The sequence below is a fragment of the Meles meles genome, chromosome X, assembly GCF_922984935.1.
Source record: "Meles meles chromosome X, mMelMel3.1 paternal haplotype, whole genome shotgun sequence".
Taxonomy (NCBI): domain Eukaryota; kingdom Metazoa; phylum Chordata; class Mammalia; order Carnivora; family Mustelidae; genus Meles; species Meles meles.
Window position 1 is genome coordinate 105,886,326 of NC_060087.1, and position 19,897 is coordinate 105,906,222.

The window sequence follows — 19,897 nt, forward strand, 5'->3', positions numbered from 1 at the left end:
GAAATGATATTTAAAGGAACTCTGTGGATCATCTTATTGCAATGCTTTTTCCCCCAGTTGATTATTTTGTTAAATTTGGGGTTTAATGTATTAGAATATTTAAAAACTGACTGACATGCTTGGAACCTGAAAATCCTCATAAAACAGAAGGGTTCCTGAATAGACAAAGCCACTCATACACTAAGCTTGCTTCAAAAATCCTAGAGTACTGCTTTTTTCCTAGGAATATGTCAGCCTTATAATGTCTTTCCTTTTGATTTCCTACGTAGCTGGGAGCCTCTTGTTTTTGTCTTGGGAGAGTCATATTCTCCATATTGACCTAGATAAACTCTGTCTCCTTACTTATCTACTGTCATATTTATTTTTTGGGTGTGAAATTGACCTACCTAGGATGGCTGCAGGGCACCTACAGAATGAGCTGCTCTTTTACCTTTTGATTTAAAAGAGATGGAAGATGATCTAAAATCCATACATATCAAAATCACAGACATATGAAACTCACACTACATTCTAGCCTCGGTTCCGTAGTCGGCATGACACTTCTTGAAAGTAGAAAGAAAATGAAGGATTTGGGGGCACCATTCAATGACTACAGTGAACATCCTGTAAGTGACCTAGATTTGTGCCACATCAGCATTAAGCAGATGGAGCACTCTGTGAAGTTTACAGCAGGCTAAGACCAGTATCTGGAGGACATTAGTGGTTATAGCCCATCAAACTCATCTATAGGTACGCACATGCTTCTTTGCAAAAGGTGCACCTGTGTACAAAGGACAGAAGGGAATATCACACAATTTCTATAGCCATTCCAAACTTCTTGGACCTTTTGATTTTGGCTTTGTAAATGATCAGTTCAATTTTCCGTTCTGTGGATGGAAATACAAAACGCTACTGCTACTAACTACCACTCGTTAACAGCATTTATGAACCAGGCATGTTGCTAAGTGATTCATACATATACTATCTCATTTAATCCCCACACCTTCCCTATCAAGGAATATAACATCATCGTTGCCATTTACAGATAAAGAATTTTTCCCAGGGGCATACATCTAGCAAGTGGTGAATCTGGGATTTAAACCCAGTTAGCCTGTGTTCCCGACCACTATGTTTTACTTTTTCTATTGGTAGAACTATGAAGGAAGGTCTACCCAAGAGACCTGATTTGGTCTCTTGCACTCTCTATGAAAGGCTTAGAGAAAAGTTTGGCTCTCCTTTGCAATTCCAGAAAGTCTTATTTTGCATTTGACAGAGCGAGGAGAGTAGGTCTGAATGGAATGAGCAATAAATAACATTATCCAGGAATGCATTTAAATTAGAGACTGACAACCACAGATATTACCAAATCAGAATTACCACCTTGCAGACTTATTTTGTTCTTGTGTCCTCCCATTTTAGCAACTGCATGATGAATCAACAGAAAATATTTCCTGAAGATGCCAATTAACATCTTACATCATCCCTTATATTTGTAAAGCGGCTCATACTTTTCCAAGTGCTTTCACATGAAAGAAAGCGAGGACACTTAATCAACAATTGGGTCATTTATTGAATTAGCCTTCATAAGGAGGAATAATTAACCAGCTCTAAAATTCTAGTGTTTGTTTTCCAAGTGTAGTGCTGAATCTGAAATTATCGAGAAGCCTCTTTTGGGTCAACAAGTAGACAAAAATGATTTATTTTTTTCTATATTGCCATGTGTCAGAGGAGGGCAGAATAAGTGATTCAAAAATAGATGGTCTTTTTCTGGAATAAAGAAATGGAAACAAAAAGTAGTGTTTATTTAGCATTATTATGTAATTTCAGGCATAAACCCTTATGGATCACTCATTTACAGGTGAGTAACATGGAAAGCCACTAGGGACTCTTAAAGAAGACTTTTCTTTAATGATTCTTGGTGCCACTATCATATGTGAACAATGTTACCTGCCATCTCAAGTTCTGTGACAGCAGAATTTGATCGCTACTTATATCAAGGTTTGTACCACCTTCTTTTCCATACGCTGCCCATGTAACCAGCATGGTTACCAGATGAACACGGAAACACCAAGATTACAGGTAATGCTATATGCCCTCACTTTCTTCAGTTCTGTTAAAACTCACAGTTTACAGTTGCAAGAACCTTTCCAACACCAAAGTTCTTTCATTTTTGTTTTTTTGTCTACCTACCCACGACAGCCTTAGGAGACAATGTGCATTTTTATCCCACTTCATACTGTTGAGGAAGCTCAAACTTGGAGACCATAAGGAACCTGCCTGAGGTCACACGCCAATAAACTGCAGAATCTGGACTCATACCCAAGATTGTCTATGTTCTTTCTACTAGACATGCTACCTTGGTCAAAGGAAAATAGGTGATTAGAGAACTTAAGTAAAATATGCCCGAGTGATATGGAAGAAAAGAAAATGTTCCAACCTTTTAAATATGTCTGTATTAGGAAGTTAAGAAGTTTGCTCATTTTTAGTAGTCTTCATTTTCTATTTTAAACAATTTCACATTTAGAGTTACCAACAGATCGATGTCTTTGAGAAGAGTGTGTGGCCATGTTAGCAGTGCCTTCCCGCCATGGTTGATGGAGACTGAGGTCCCTGTTTACCTTGCAGAGACTAGCACTTCCCCCATTCTCATTTCTACATTTATAGTAGGAGCCTTCACATCAGCAGGAGGGACTGGCTGTGACTGATGGGGATTGACTGAGAGCATGTGGCTCAAATGAATAGAGCAGAACATTGCTGATTTAGGATGCTTACGTTTGGATTGCTGCAAGAACCAATTGCTGACTAGGTAGATTGCTGCACAATTCATGTTGTCCAGGCATGAGAACAGTGAAAGAAAATGGGAAAATCCACTGGAGGTTTGGTGTATATGAATTTTTTATTATTGTTATGGAAAACCCATATAAGGTTAAATTTATCATCTCGACCATTTTTAAATGTACAGTTTGGTAGTGTTACATGTATTCATATTGTTCGCAACAGATCTTTAGAATTTTTTCATCTTGTAACACTGAAACTCTACCTGTGAAACACTAATTCCCTCTCTCCACTTCCTTTGGCAATCACCTTTCTACTTTCCGTTTCTGTGATTATGATGACTTTGGTTCCTTCCTGTGAGTAGAATCATGAAATAGTTCCTTTTGGGCACTGGCTTATTTCACTTTGCAGAATGTCCTCGAGGTTCATCTATGTTGTAGTAGGTGATAAGCATTGTTTGAGGCTGTGTAATAGTCTATGGAAGGGTCACACTGGATTTTGTCCATCCTGGTATGAGTTTTTTTTTTTTTTAAGATTTTTTATTTATTTATTTGACAGACAGAGATCACAAGTAGGCAGAGAGGCAGGCAGAGAGAGAAGGAGGAAGCAGGCTCCCTGCTGAGCAGAGAGCCCGATGTGGAGCTCGATCCCAGGACCCTGGGATCATGACCCGAGTCAAAGGCAGAGGCTTTAACCCACTGAGCCACCCAGGCGCCCCATCCTGGTATGAGTTTTAATGCCATTCAATCCATAAGTTGGCGGTCACCATTGGAAGGTGACCAAATAGGATGAAGTAAATGGATGGTACAAGGGTTACCACAAACATATTTTTATCTCATTTTACTACTTCCTGGGCCTCATTAATCTGCTGTTTGAGCCATTCTCCACTCCTAATCTCTTATCCCTTTTGTCCCCTTTCTTCTACACCCCCTTAGCTGGGCCTGTTGTCTAGCAGTTTTGCTGGCCCCTAATAGAGGTGTTTACAGAGATCTCGGATGAGTTGCTTTCATTTTCTCTGTCTTGCTGTTTGCCAGCAACTCTCTCCTTTCCGAATTCTATCACCTATCTCTCTGTCTGGATTATCTGGAGTGTGGTCACAGACCTCTTCTTTTCTTTGACATGGAGACAGGTCCCATAGTCACTGAAGCATTGGGAGGGTGTGGTGGGGGTGGAGGTGGTGAGATTTTCATCTCTGGTGGCAAGAACTTTTAAAATAAACTTTTTCCCCCCTGGGAGATCCCTTTATTTAAGCAAACTTATTATAATTCAGATTTTCTTGATTCCCTACAGAGCTTCACAAAATTTAGAAGTCTGTCCCTGCGGGGAATTTTACTTATAATGGCCTTCATTTGAAAGATCTAATTCTGTTCTCTTTCAGTGTGCACATGGGAGAGTGATGGAAGTGCACAAAGAAAAGGCAGGTAACCCCTGAAGAACCTGAGTTTCAATATCATCTGTATCACTTGGGGTGATGGAGGACATTCTGTAGACATGAAAGGGTTGGCAAGGAAGAGAGGCAGAGACAATGAGGAACATCAGACAAGTGTTGAAGAAGGGAAAAGAAGGTGCCTTTTCTGTTCCAAAACTACTATTTTTGGTTCCCCTCCTTTTATCCCTGATTGCTGTAATTTTTCATGCATGGGTGTCATTATATATGTATTTTCCAAAACAACAGAAAATGCTAAAAACCACTTGTATAAAGTTGAATTGACATGTAGATTTTGAGAAAGAGGCTTTCTGGTTCCCCTTATCCCCAGTTGAGATTAGTCTATCTGAAGCTTGCAAAAAATTCTAAGGACACCAAAAAATGGCTTTTTCAGTTATGTAGAAAGCGGAAGACAAGCAGGGAAGGCAGAGGTCCGCTCCTTGGGGCAAGTGGTGTAATGCTGCTGAGGGATAAGAGAGGGGAAATTTTTGTTTTCTCTGTTAAGGAGAATGACTGCAAAGAACATTGGCTCAAACCTACTGGAGTCCACGATGAGTTGAAGGGACTGCAACACAGCGCCTAACTTCTTTAAACCAAGTTCAAGTTTCCTGACCAGGAAGAATGCCCTCTTAGTACTTGCAAATGGGTTTTTAGAACAAATTTTTTTGTGACTGTTGAAAAATAGTGGGCAGTAGAAGATGTGCTGGAAGATTAGAGGTGAATAAACATAGTTTCAACTTCAAGAAGAATCAGAAGATGTGCTTCACAAGTTGCATGGGGGAAACCAGATGTCAGTTTGGAAAAGATCCTCAAATGTGGTTATTAAACCATTGTTTCTTAGTTTTTAGATGAGGAAGTGGGGTTTATGGATACCTTGACTGAAAACAAATTATGTCAAGGGGTTTTTATTCCCTTCAAAACAGAGTTACCAGCCTGGTAAGGTTTCTCTGTGGATAAGCTGAAGAAAATAAAGGTGAAGGTAGAGACTTTCAAACTTGTTTTGACTGTGACCCTCAGAAGAACTACATTTTACACAATTATCCAGGATCTACAATCGAAATAAAAGTTTCATGAAACAATTCTTACTCACCCTTATTACACACGACGCACTCTAAGGTTTTGTGTTCCATTTCATTTCTTCTTAAAGCTCATCATAAGCCATTATATTGATTTCCTGCTCCACTATGAATTGCAACCCACAGGCGATAGTTCAAACAGATGGGTTCACAATTTAACCGATAACTAGTCTAGTGATGCTACAATTTCATCTTGGCCTATCTGTCCAGCATTATTATCATGTATGAGGACATAGAAAGCATTCATCAAATCAATAGGTGACACAAGGCTGGGAAGGATACTGAAGATACTGGATAATGGCAGAAGAATACCAAGATATGGACTAAATCTAGTGAGATGGAATTGAATATAGACTAATGTAACATCCTGCACTATGACAAAAATAACCAACTGTACAAGTATAAGATGAGGAGAGGGCATTGAAAGACATGTAAATTTTTAACCCTCTGTAGTCACATCATAGATCAAAAGTGTCCAAAAGTCCAATTTAACTTTAGCTGTGGTTTCTTAATCTGTGCTCTTTATTTCCCTAGCATTTTGCAAAAGTGCCTTCTTGGGGGTTGCCATGTGAAGTACCACTGGGTGAGAGTGAGCCTGAATAGGGAAGGTTCTGGGATATTACTTCTTGTTTGAATCTGCTGTTTGCATCAGTTTTATCAATGGGGACTTATTTCATTTGAAGTAAATGTTCTCTGGCAGAAGTCCTTTTGAAAACCACTAGGCAAAATGAACTGAAACAGAGAATATAGAAAGAGGATTGTGATAGTCCCCATTCTACCCCTGAGTTAGAGCACATCTGGATTATTTGATTCACTTCTGGAAACCTCACTTTCAAAGAGATATTAATAAATGGGAACATGTTCAGAGAAGAGTGAGGGGAATGGCAAAAGAACTCAAAACCATGCTAAGTGAGGGACAGTTTAATGAATCAGGCATGTGACTTAGGAGGCCTGGGGGAGTTGTTCACACAGATTGAGAAGGCTATCATGTGTAAGAGGCAGTTTGATATAGCAGCTTGGTGAAAAGAATGTGGACTTGGGCATCAGGTTGACCAGGTTTAAATTTCAACTGTCACTTATTGGTTGTGTGAACTTGACCAAGTTACTCAACCTCTTTGAACAGTGTTTTTCACATTTATTAAAAATAGGGAAATATAATACTTATCTTGAAGGACTGTCATGAGGATAAATAAGATAACAAAAATGAAAGTGCCCAGTATAGTCCTTGGTTCACTAATACATTTATTGCATAGGAAACCAATTAGATTAATAACACAGGGCCTCAAGAGTTGTGGTAAGACTAGATGGTGAAAGTTAGAAGGATACTACAAAGTTAAAATTAAAGGTCTTCCAGAAGAGCTTTCTATCAGTCAGAGACATTCAAAGATGGAATGAGCTGTCTGGAAGAGGTAGCGAGTTTTCTGTCACAAGAGGCATTTGAAGAGAGGTTGGTTGCTGAGACTATTCTGGAGCAAAGTTCAGCATCAAATGATTGGGAGGAGAAGTAAGATTCCTAGTAGACTAGCTGAACAGATGAATTGCATGGAGCAAACTTTGTTCCTCCAAAGAACCAGTTACTGTCCTTCCTTAACCATGGATGATGCCTCCCTCCACCTGTTAGGTCCGTTTGACAACTGGGTGCTTTTGGGAACCACTGGGGAGTATACAGATGATCCAACAAGCATTTATAAAGAACTGGTTCTATACTGGGTACTCTAGATAAACATCTGAAAGTGTGTCTTATGGACAGTGGGTCAACTGCATTGTCTATGCACACAAAAGGTCCATATTCTTGTGTATCTGCTATTGGGCTGATTTTGGGAGAGCATCAGGTTGGCTCTGAGGAGTAAGCCAGCTCCCAAATTTGCTATCAACACCAAGAGACTTGGTCTAACTCCCAGTTCCATTCAGTCAGGCATGAGATGGAAGTGAGTTACCAGAGCAGGATGATTCAAAAGCAGCAATGGAAATAAAGAGCCCAATCTCTTCATAATCAACTCATCTCCTGAAGTGAAGGGCTTAGTTGTTTATAGCAGTGCTTACAAAGGGCAGTTATACTTCAGAGTTTATACCGAGAATTCAGTTTCACATTTCAGTAAATCAAAAAAAGATATTGATTTTTGAACAAATGGCTTATTTTATTGTCAAAGCAAATTTCATTTCTTGAGATGATTAGTTTTTATTAAACTATTTCCTAAGTGCCACTAAACACACATTCTGTGAATATACAGCATATTCTTCAACCAAAGAGCATTTGTCACCCACTAACTACTAAATGATATTTGGTCATCTCCAATTGTCACTGAAAATGTAGAAGCTGGAAAAATGCACATGGGGGGGTGTCAGAAAGCTTTTGCCTGAATCTTGGCTGTATCCCTTCATAACTCTGTGGCCATAGCATGATACACAATCCTTCTGACTACCAGTCTTCTCCTCTGTAGCTGGAGATAATTATTTCTACTTCTCAAGGCTGGTTGGGTTGTGGAGATAAAATGGAAAAGTGTGAATACGACACTTAGCATAGTTCCTGGCACATAGTAAGCTCTCAAGAAGTTGTAGCTGCCCTTGTTAGAATTACTGTAGAGAGGACATCATGATCTACTGAAGTTTAAGGCAGACTATCAAGGATTCATTCTTCCCAGGGTTCAGGTTTGCCTCAGAAAAGTGCAAAAGACAAAAGCAAGGAAGGGAAAGAAGAATGTTCTCCATTATCACTTATCAGCTTCAGAAGGTACTATGCTACCATGGATGGGCCTTCCCTTGCTGGACACCTTTCGGTTTTGAAACGCAAAGACAGTAACAAGAAACATTATGAATGGAGTTACATTTCTGTAAGGCAACCTTCAGGGTTGAAAAGACCTGAAGAGAGTAGTTGGTTCCTCTTCCTGAGTCCAGAGAGGCTTGTATTCCAAGCGGTCATAGATTGTTGCTATCCAACATTTGCTTTAAAGGTTTCAAACAGTGGAGACTGTAAGGTCTTTTGATAATGTATGATGTTGCCACATAGTCTGAGAATCAGTAAGCTCCTCATAAGGCCTGATTCAAATCTTCATGCTGCAAGGCCTCTGTTTTCTCTCCTGTCTTTTTCTGTCAGCAGACTCTGTGTGCTCTCACTTAGACATTTATCTCTACACTCACCCATCAATATATTTTGATTTACTGAAATATGAAACTGAGCACTGTATAAGCTCAGCTGGATCACCGTAAGTACTACTAGAAACAACGGGGGCTTTGCTCTTAGAAGGTGTTACTAAGCTCTCAACTCAGCTTCCTTCCTTCTAGCTGAAGACAGCCCATGTTCTTAAGTACAGTCCTGGAAAACATAAGGCCCCAGTCTGCCATAGCTGTCTAAACAGGCGGGGGAAACATTGGCCATTGAGGCTGAGCATCTGGGCAGCTGTGCCACACACTGGCTTTCTCCTGGTAGACACTCTATGCCCTCACCCAGCTGAGTTCACTAGGCATTCGCCACGTTTTGTCCACCTGTGCCACACCCAGGTGCTGATTTGCACACACCTGGAAGCTGATCTGCTTTAATGCTAGAGCCTCCCCTTCCTAGCAAAGCATCTCAAAAAAGTGATCTATTTTCACTTTCCCCATTTCCTCACCTCCCACTCTACCACTGCAATCCTACTCCAATTAATTAGCACTCTACCACAGGCACTCCTATCAAAGTCACGAATGCTGTCAAACCAAATGGCTTCTTAAAAACAAAAAAACAAAAAAAACAAAAAAAACAACCCAGCTTCCTTTATGTGACCTCTAAAGAAGCAATTGATATTAACCATTCCCTTCCTTTTGAAAAGCTTCTTTCCCTTGGCTTTTTGACTGCCCATGTTCTTGGTTTTCCTCCTACCTGTCAAGTGTTCCCCTCTGGTCTCCTTTGTGGCCTCCCACTCCTCAGACTTCTCTTGAGTATTGATGTCCTGGGAGTCTGGTCTTAAGCCTTCTCTTTCTCCCTCTCTTTTTTTCTTCTGATGCCATGTTTTCTCCCTGGAAGATCTCATCCATCACCCTATTTACGCATGTGTGGACTGAGAATCCCAAATCTAACCTCCATTTCAGGCCTTGACCTTTAGACCTGTTTCCAATTGCCTGCAAGATATATTTATCTGCCTTGGCACCTCAAAGTCAACATGCCCTGAGTTGAGCCCGTCACTCAACCCTTGCCCCCAAACTTGCGTTTCCTCTTCCTGTGTTCCTCATCTCAGAGAATGGTACCATCGTACCTGGACTTCATTAATTCTGAAATTAAGTCCAATCAACAAGTTTTTTGATTTTAGCACCAATAATTCACTAATCTGCCTAGGTTTCTTGATCCATACTGCTGATTCTCTAGGTTTGGTCATTATCATTGCTTGCCTCTGTAACCCTCATAAAACTGAACAGCTTCATGGTCAGTGTCATCAGAGTTCTATCCCAAAGAAACATCATCTGGACATCCAAAAAACACTGGAAAGTGTTTTAATTTTTACAGAAGTCTTTTGACAAGGTGCTTATCATATATATGTGTGTGTGTGTGTGTGTGTGTGTGTGTGTGTGTGTGTCCCCATCACACATATATTACTTCAACGGCCTCTGAATCCCTGCCTATAACACCATTTCCTTTCCTATAATTCTCTATGCAATACCTAGAATGATCTTTTTAAACAGTACTTCTCTGCTTAATGTTATTATTGGCTCCCCATTGTCCACTGGATAAAACTTCACCCTGTCATTGCTACGTACCTCTAGCTTCATTTCTCACCACTTTTCCATATTCTTTGCACCCTGTTGTCCTTTTGGTATTGGTTTATGTGTTAACTGTGTCTGCTGAGCACTTATTATGCACACCCAAAGAACACACAGTCTACCTTGGTAGACTAGTTGGATACAGTATGACAAGAGAACAGATTACATTATTAAATGTGGTGATACTAAATTTTTGTAAGAGAATAAAACAACAGTGAGGATTAGAACTATCAGGGAAGCATCCCCTGGAAGAGGTGAGGTGTGAGGAGGATGGAGGATGGGATTTGAAGCAGCAGAGATAATCCCATACTAAGGGAACGGAACCATGAAAAGCAAGTCCCTAATAAAGGTGGAGGGTCATAATCTGGACGCTGAGGTAGACATCATTACAGGCTCATTGTTTTGTGCCAGCCTAAGAGGAAGAATTCTAGTTATTCTTTAGGGTGCTTAATCACAGAACAGGAAATAATGGACAGCAGCAAAGAAAGCTGCCAAATAATTTGGACATAAAGCCTGCTTTCTTTCCTAGTCAGTCTTGCTAATTTCTAATACCCTCCTCCCATTCTGCCCCACAAAATTCCCCTATACCCCCCAAAGCTACTGTTTTTCTTTTTAAAAGATTTTATTTATTTATTTGAGAGAGAGAGGGAGCATGAGCCAGGGGAAGGGGCAGAGGGAGAAGGAAAACCAGCCTCCCCATTGAGCAGAGAGCCCAATGTGGGGTTCAATCCCAGGACCCTGAGATCATGACTTGAGCAGAAGTCAGATGCTTAACTGAGTCACCTAGGAGCCCCAAAACTACTGTTTTTCTAAAGCTGAAGTTCTGTAAAATAAAGGGAGGTAGGGCATTGGGGAAACTGAGGCTTGGAATGAAATGCCATAGCAAAAATGTGATTCCGTCTCCTGGTTACCAGGGCTCCTTTTCAAGGGGCTACACTCCAGCCTGAAAGGGATGAGATAGCTTTTATTGTGGCAATTATGGCTAGCAAATGCCATGTGAGAAAGAACCCTTCTCATGGTGATGAGGATCATATGTTTGCTCTATTTAGACAAAGAATTCTCTTTTGAGCATAACTTTTCCACACAGAAACAGAGAAGTTGTTTAGACTTGACTGATTGCAATACTAAGTGTCCTATTTTAAGTTAAAAATATCCCACAAGTGAATCATATACGTGCATCTTCTCTTTTTCGTCCCCCTCCTCCATAGAAACACATTCACACCCTTCCTTACTGCCATAAATAATGCTCTTTTTCCTTGCCTTCTGTAGGATTTTGCATCATGGAAAGTTAGGCTGCTCTACGATTAGACAGCCTGATCCACTCAATTCTCTCTGAAGAATGGTTCATTCATTGGGCCAGTTTTCCAGGCCTTCCAATTTCCATTTTATTTTTGTACTTGACAATCTCTGACTACTTTCTGCCTTTCTGGGGTGTGGTAGGGGCACATAGAGAAGAAAAAAAAACCCAAAGAGGCACATTTCTAGAATCCTATAGCCATGTGTATGTTTGGAAGATGGAGATGGGAGGGGAGAATAGAGCTAATGACCAAAGCAAGGTTTCCAGATGATGTGTTCGCTTAAGTTTCCTTGTTCCAGGTGGTACAAAGAATGAAGCAGCTGTAATGTCCTGACTGTGGAGGATATCACTGGTTGCCCACCCATGCAGCAGCCCTCCATTCCTTGCCAAGAGAAGCCTGATTTTGGCTCAAGGATTAGGTAGTAATAGACTTTGGGGAGGTGACCCTGTTCCAGAGGGTCTGAGTCCATTTTGGTGATTCCCATTTCCCCTTTTAAAGGGACCTCAAGGGAACTCCACCAGTGTCTGGTGGAGGCAAGAACCATGCAACATAAGGACGATTCCTGTCCATGTGTCACAAGAAGGAAGTCTGCTGGCATCTTTCTCACCTCTGACCATCACACCATGTGACATCAGGAGAACTTATTGTTGAAACTATTTTTAGATACATGTTTCATTATTTGCAGTCAAAACCACCCTGTCTGATACACTCACTAACCAACCCTAAAGTTCTCAACTTCTACTCTAATTCATTTAAAAATATGATCTAATAGTCTGTTTCACCAGAGTCACAGATTCATGGACTATTAGAGCACGAAAATCCCTTTGAAGTCTGTGTGGTCCATTTTTCTCATTCAACATACCAACCTCTTCGTGTCCACAGACTAAGGAAGACACACACAGGGTGCTGGGATTATGCTGTATGCTCTATAACCTCTCTATGTGTCAAATCCCAATTTTGTACAATTGTGGTACAATCAGAATTTTCAACTCAGGTGAACGTTACACTGAATTTCCCTTTTTATTTTGTGAAAGAGCTTTCCTAAACAAATGTACACTAGATCTCAGAGGGAAAGTCACTTCTGCTTAAGACTTTCAAATGCCCTAAAGATAGCTGTTTACATACACATGAATAACAAGTCATGCTCACATATACATTACGAAAGATTTCTAAGGACTTCGATCATCAGTTGTTTTTCAAATGTGAGTTACTGTATTACTTAAAAATAATAAAATTATATATCTTGGAAAATACTCCACAAAAGACTGGCCTTACCCTCCAATTGATTCAACTTTGAAAGCCTTCATTCTTATTATGCCAACATTCCACCTAGCACTACTCCCAAGTGAGTTTTTCTGAGGAGGAAAAAAGGTAACTTATAGAAAGAGAAACTTCGGCTATCTGGTGTTATAACAGATACACCAGGCTTCCTTTCTACCTAATTTCTGCATGAGAAAATTGTTATCCATTTCCATGATGCCAAATGGTGATAGTGCCTGAAAACCAGCGGTGCCTACCTGAGTGATGTCCATTCCTGAGTCACAGCTCAATGGCTGTGTGGAAGTCAGACCGTTTGAGCCGATTACAGTTGTGATCACCACTTTCTCATCAATTCTCCGAATCATGGTCCCATCCACAAAGTAAATGAATCCATGCCTATCAACTGTGATGCCTGTTGGGAAAGAGCAAATGAGCATTAGTAATCTAGTGGGCCACATTTGCACCAAGATCCGTATTTTGAAAGAAGCCACAGAAATGGAAAAGCATTTTAAAGACATATGGATTCAATTTTGCTCAGCACAGACAGGACAGTAATGGGAGAGGTTTGTTCGGACACACATTCACTTCTTTGTGTATTGAGAAGAAATGATAAAATGTAACATGAGGAAATAAAGCAAGGTCTAATCATTTTGGGTTGTCTAGCTTTACATTGCCACCCCCCCAATACTTGCTTAGCTCCACAAACAGAAAAAAAAATCCTCTTTAAGATAAATGGGAAAAGACAGAGGAGGCAGGGTATGTTACATTCCTTTTAGGCTGTAGATGCACAGGCCACCGCTTATTTTCATAGTTGCATTAGAAATAACTGACTTGGAAAGGATTAAATTTATTGTCATCAATTCACACTCAGCTCACAGAGACTTTGTAATAATTCTGATAAACTGGACTGAGTTTTTTCCTCTGTGTTACCTATTCAGAGGCATTTGGAGAGCAAAATTATGGTGTCACAAAGGGAATGGTTAAACTTCTAGAAAAAAATGAAAGCCAATAAAATTCTCACAGTAGATTTTACACATTGTGTTAATTACAGCCTGGTGTTTTGGAAAATATATAATAGCAGTTAGAAGGCTTGGGTTCTAATACTGAATACATCATTTACAACTCCTGTGTGATTTTGAGTCATTCGTCCCTAAATTGTAGCCTCCTCTTCTGTAAAATATGGAAAAGATTATCTACTTGTGATATTGTGATTTATAATAAGAAATATATATTTGGCCTTCGTCCCTGTTTTTAGCACAGAGCTGTTAAAACTCTGGAAATTTCCAAAGTGGCAGGAGAGATAAAGGTGTCTTTTGTTATGCTAATGAGGTGGTTTTTGGACTGGATCTAAAGATGGGTTGGTTGCCAAGAGAACCATCCATGAATAGAGGGTTGGAACTTTGAGTCCTGCCCCCAGATGTCTGTGAAGGGGAGAAGGGCTGGCAACTGAATTCAGTCACCAATGGCTAATGATTTAATCAATCCTATCTATGTAATAAAGCTTCTACTAAAAACCCAAAAAGACAGGCTTTGGAGACCTTCCAGGTTGGTGAACACATGGAGATCTGTGGAGAGCAGCGCTCTTGGAGAAGGCAGAGAAACTCCACAGGCCCTCTCACATACATTTGCCCTATGCGGACTTTTCATCTGACTATTCCTGACTTATAGCCTTTTATGATAAACCAGTGATCTAGTAAGTAAAAGTTTCACCGAGTTCTGTCAGCCCCTCTGGCTCAATAATTGAATCCAGAGAAGGGGTTGTTGGAACCTCCAGTCTATAGCTGGTGGGCCAGAAGCACAGGTGTGTGGGGAGCAGTTTTGTGGGACTGAGCCCTTAACCTGTGGGATCTGACCTTTTCTCTGGGTCAATTGTGTCAGAATTGAGTGAAACTGTAGGGCACAGAGCTGGCATGGGAGAACTGTTTGCTGGTGGCATGGGGGGATTCCTCACCCATGCCGGAAATAAGTCTCAGAACACTGTTTACCTCCTTACCTAAGCTAAGGTGACCAACTGTCTTAGTTTGGGACTGAGGCAGGGTTCAGTTTTAAAACTGGGACAGTTCTGGACAAACTGGGATGAGTTGGTTACTCTTTGCCTAGGTTGTTATAAATATCATATGAAATAATACATTTAAAAGTGTCAGACGCATATAAAGAACATATGGCTCAACTCCTGCTTCCCTTGGTTCTTTTGATAGTGCTCTTGAAAATAACCACATGGCATTACTTTAAAAATTGGTCTACAATTTAGTCTTTTCCTACCTCTCCTTTACCCAGTGGACCTCGTGAAACACAGAATATATATTAAAGTTAGGAACATCTGTGATAACAAGCATGTCCTTTTGGAGTGTGCGCACATTCACATACAAAATCATCTCCGTGGTAAAGAGTGAACTCACCTAAAGACAGTTTGTAAACCCAATTTAATAGACTGCCTTTAGATGAACTAATTCATTGGCAGGTTAATATTAAGAGTTGGCTTTATGGTATACTTTGATTAACCCTGATGTTCTTCATGAAGTATTAATCCTTAATATCTATAAAAGTTACAGGTTCATTTTAACTTTCCTTGAATAGCTCTAAATTCGTCTATGTTTTGGAGGGCTCTCCAAGGAAACCAGCACGTCCAAACAAGGGAAAGTTCATGTTGATAAGTCTCTTTTTCATTTGCAGATACAGAAAGACCGTTAAGGAGATTTTTAAAAAGACTTTTAAGATTGAGTAGGTCAAAGGATGGTGGCACACAAGCATTTCTTACACCTCTAGGTCATTGGGGCTGAGGACGAACCAAGGGGCACCTCTGCTTTTTGTTTTGGCAAAATCAATATCTCGAGTGCCTACTATTTAGTCTGTTTTGTGGCATGCCTATGATTAACTTCTATGACCTCTGTATTAAATATCAGCGAGTGTGAAAGTTAAATTTGTCACAAGAGGATAGACAGAAAGATCAAGACTCAGGGCTGGAGAGAGAAAGGCTGAGAGTAGCTCCACTGGAAGTGTTTGAAATCATGAAGTATTTACCAACTACATACTGAATGTCACTGTGCCAAGTTCTGTGAATATCAAAGGACAAGGAATCCAGAGGCATAGAAACTAAGAGGAATATCCTGCAAGCGTTGCTCTAAGGAGGAGGCAGTAAATTTAAAGCTTCCAATCCCTTGAAAATTGGAACAGATTCACAAAAGGTATAGAGAAATAAATGTATTCCTTAAAAATTGGAACAGGTTCACAAAAGATATAGAGAAATAAATGTATTGCTCTCAAAATGAGTGGTTTTGTGTGTGTGTGTGTGTGGGGGGGGGGTCCTTCCTTCCATCTTTGTGTGGACACCAGGAAGGACAATTCTGTTCCTTTGACCACTGCATTCCTCATCTCCATCAGAGGGTGAAGTCTGTACCGATCCAGGGAGTATAATCCCGGACTTAACATGGTTTTTCCACTTTTAATTTTTGTTTACTTCTGAACACTGGGAACTGCTCTCTCTCTGTTCACGTCTGCTGAATTCCACAGATGAGGCTTATTAAATCCTCACTGTTGGCCTTCAGGGCTTATTTGGCTGACGGGTTGTAGGATATTCTCCTTTCATATATTTGTGTAGGAATTTCTTTGATCATGGTCCAAATTACAAAAGAGTCCGTTTTTCCTGAAACTCTTTAAATTTGATGGAGTTATGCTTGGAGTTGAAAAGGAAATAGTAGAAAGGCCTTTGAGGGACTGTGTGATAGATGTTTTCTTAATGCATCTAGGTATGTTTTATATGTACATATTTTCATTTTCCTTTCCCAACCAACCAACCAACCAACCAACCAATATGCACACAAACAGAATCCTCAAACAGCTAGTTTTACAAACTCTTCACTGGTGAGGATTGAGGGGTACTTAGTTTTCACTAAGTTTAAAAACCAAACTGAAATTCTCAGGCAGGAAAAGAATTCTTTTTGCCATTACTTGGGAGGGAGTGGTCTCCCCTCCCATAATGAGTATTGTTGTAGCCCAGGGAAGTCAATGATGCACTCAGCATGATCTATTACTGTTTGTTAGGCTGAGTGGGAGAAGGTGGCACATGCCCCATGTATTTTAAGCTTTATCTTTCAGGGACGGGGATGTGAGTGATTTCAGAGCACATAAAGCCATCTGGGGCTAGTGAGATCTGCAGATGCAACTGACTTTCGTGTTTTGATATTGTCGTACCCAGATTTCCAAAATTTGGTACCTATTTCTGTGGGTGTAATTTGTTCCAACGGCCACATCCGTTGATGTGCTTGCTGACAGCATTTTCATTGTCACTTAAAAACACAATGGAAGGCGCAGTCTTTGGCTAAGATAGCAGTTAAATTGCATTGAGAAGACCACTTCCAGGGTTTAAAAATTTAACCACTATTCATTTTTAGAGCAAGCAAAAATATATAGATCTCTGATGTTGCCACAAGGTTAGGCAGTGGGCGGGGGTGGGGGGAGGTAAGAAAAACACAGACAGCTTGAGTCCCCACACCACCCCACCTCCAGTAAAGAAAACACTGGGCTCAGATGCCCAGACAGCATGTTTAGCTTGGAGCACATTTTTACATTTGTGAGAAAATAAATAAATCCTTGTAAATTAGTGCATATAATGAAAGCACTGACAGACCATAACCTGGAAGTGTGAATGGTGCTGTCTCCATTCATCAGCATTAAGCCCTAACAAGCTCTTTCTATGGAAGGACCTGCTCATAAATAAAGTGCATCTTGTAAAAAAATTATTCCCCACATCTTATACAAAGTAGGGGACATTATATAATATCTGAACTGCAGGCTCTTTTCTCTGTGAAGCATAGCTCTATATGAAACAGCTGCAAATTACAGGCGAAATTATTTGACTTCTTCCCTTGTCTTATTATCCTCCAATGAATAAATACTATAATTCTGAAGAAGACAATTGCCTAAAGCTAGGGCAGCCTGGACAGTTACTAATAAATGTATCACTTGTTGGGGAAGAGGACACTGCTGATCGATACTGGAGCAGGCAGGGATTTCCTGACGTGAGGTCACTGTGAGTCCAGATGTGGAGGTTAATAGCCCGGAAACAGTGGCTCAAATCTTAAATTAGTTAACAGCGAAGATCAGAGTATTTGGTTGTGCAGAATGCCAATTTCAAATGTTGGCAGAAGGCATCTTTGTATTTAATTTATAAAATTACAGCTGTTGAGGCCACCTACATTTGTATTATTTCTATATTAAAAATGAACCTTCTTTCAGAATATAGGCTTTGGAAAGTAGTCATAAAATTCTCTCCATCTAGAGCCCTAGCAACCAGAAAACCGAAATACTGTTTTTTTTCCTGCCACAATGTGCTCTTTAATTTTATGATACAGAGATAAATGGTTAAAATAAACTTTCAGAAATGTCCTAAACGCGATATGGCATCAGCTCAATCTCCAACACTGAGAATGCTAAATTGTGTAACTGACATTACCTGTTGATCATAGAGAGCACTTTAAATTTTTGCTTTGTTTATGTGCAATCCATTTCTCTGAAAATTGGTATCATATGCTGGTCTATATGGAAATTCTCCAAGGGGCAGAAAAGTCCATTCTCCAACTGATCTGATTACTGTCCACTTAATTACCCACTGGGATCAGAAAGGGTCAAGTTACTTTTGCACAGTAAGCCTATTAAGTTCTCTTGCTAGGCAGCCCCTAAATGGAGCTTCTAGAACTTGGAGGAATTACAAATATCTGTGTGTCACTAGGGTTGGAAGGAGGCAGAGCTTAATGACCAGATGAAGCGATTTCAGTGTGTCCTTAACAATGAGAACAGGATTTCTTCAGCAAGAGACTCTAAAAAACTCACTATAATATTACGTGACTAGTGAATGGTGTGCCTTATTCATTCTGATATTATTTAATAAAAAAGTTACAGTATATTCTAAACAGTAAAGGTCAATTTCCAAAGAATTTAAATACAAATTAAAAATGATAAGCATTCAAATGAATATTCTACTGACTGGAAATTCCTTTCTTTCACGGCTCAGAACATACTTTCTAAAGGCCTTCAGAGGTATCATAAGGAACCATAGATGTTCGGGTTAGTTAACCAAGAATTCCAAGGGAAAGAAAGACCAGTTTTTAGCATTTGTCTTCTCTTCATCTTCTTCTGATCCTCTCAAAGCTTTTACCTTCAGGGCAAGGCAGAGTGAATGAAGGGCTCTCCTATGTCCACCAACCACTATTTTTCTAAAAGCTTACTGGGGAAGTTCTTTCTCCTGATTTGTTATTAGATTTATTTTGTGTCTATTATATGTCAGGTACAGTGCTAGGCACTCGAAGTACAGCAGAGTAGTATAAAACAGAACTCAGAAGCTGGTGGGGGAGAGGAATCAATGGCAAGGCAATTACAGCACCTTGAGATAAGCAAGAGTTTAGAGCAAGTCCAGGATGCCGTGGGAGCAACATTGGGGAATGGGCCGGGGAAAGGAAGGTCACAAGTGATTTCTTGGAGTAAGTGACACATAAGCAAAATCTGAATGGCCGTGTTGAATTCCTGTTGAGCCTAGTGTGAAATCTAGGTAAGCGCCACTGAAAACCCATGAAGGCTATCTAATAACACTTAATAATAGCCATTTTCATTTGCTGGGACTATTATGGTATTCCAGGCATGGGGCTGGATTCTCTACAACCATTTCTCATTTAATCCTCATAGCAGCTTTGTGGAGTAGGTATTATTGTCATTTTTCAGATGCGGAAATAGAAGTTCAGAGGTTGAGTGAATAACTCCAGGTTACCTACCTAGAAAATTCTAGATTTAGCTCATTTGTCTGAGTTCAATGCCCATTCTCTTAATCCCTCTTCCATGAAGCCTAAATGGGGCAATCTATCACCTTACCACAGGAGTGGTGTATAGACTGGTTTCAGAGGCTTCAAAAAACTCCATGAAATTATCTGCAAAGTATTTTGTGTATGGGGAGATGGTCCATTGTTTTTGTTAAATTGTCAGAGTGACTAATGACCCTTCTCAAAAGATGGTTAAGAGTTCTTATATTCCTGTGGATCTCTTGGACCTCTTCAGAATTTTCCTTCAAAGATATTCTGTGGCTTCACCCCCCACAAAGCTGGTGGATTTTGAGGCAGTACTCAGAATTTCCATGTGATGGGGATCTTGGTAACTTGACTATTACAGTATGACCTACCATATAAAAAGGAGTCCCTAGAAACAAGGGTTACAGACTCCTATGTTTTCAGGGGTCAGGCAGGTGACATAAATTTACAAGTTGGTGCCAGCTGTTAGACTATATAGGTTCTAGGGAAAACTGAGGTTCACAAAAGAGCACATGCCACATAAATGCATTCAATCTTTTTTTCCTTAAATAAATAGAA

At 40.1% G+C, this 19,897-nt stretch overlaps 1 protein-coding gene across 1 annotated transcript in view; it reads right to left on the reverse strand.

The window, feature by feature from the left end:
* TENM1 (teneurin transmembrane protein 1) overlaps nucleotides 1-19,897 on the reverse strand; it is an 811,134-nt gene that overhangs the window by 61,447 nt on the left and 729,790 nt on the right. Inside the window, exon 26 of the mRNA XM_045995540.1 lies at nucleotides 12,803-12,957. Coding sequence (XP_045851496.1) covers nucleotides 12,803-12,957 — 155 coding nt within the window. The remainder of the gene's footprint in view (nucleotides 1-12,802; nucleotides 12,958-19,897) is intronic.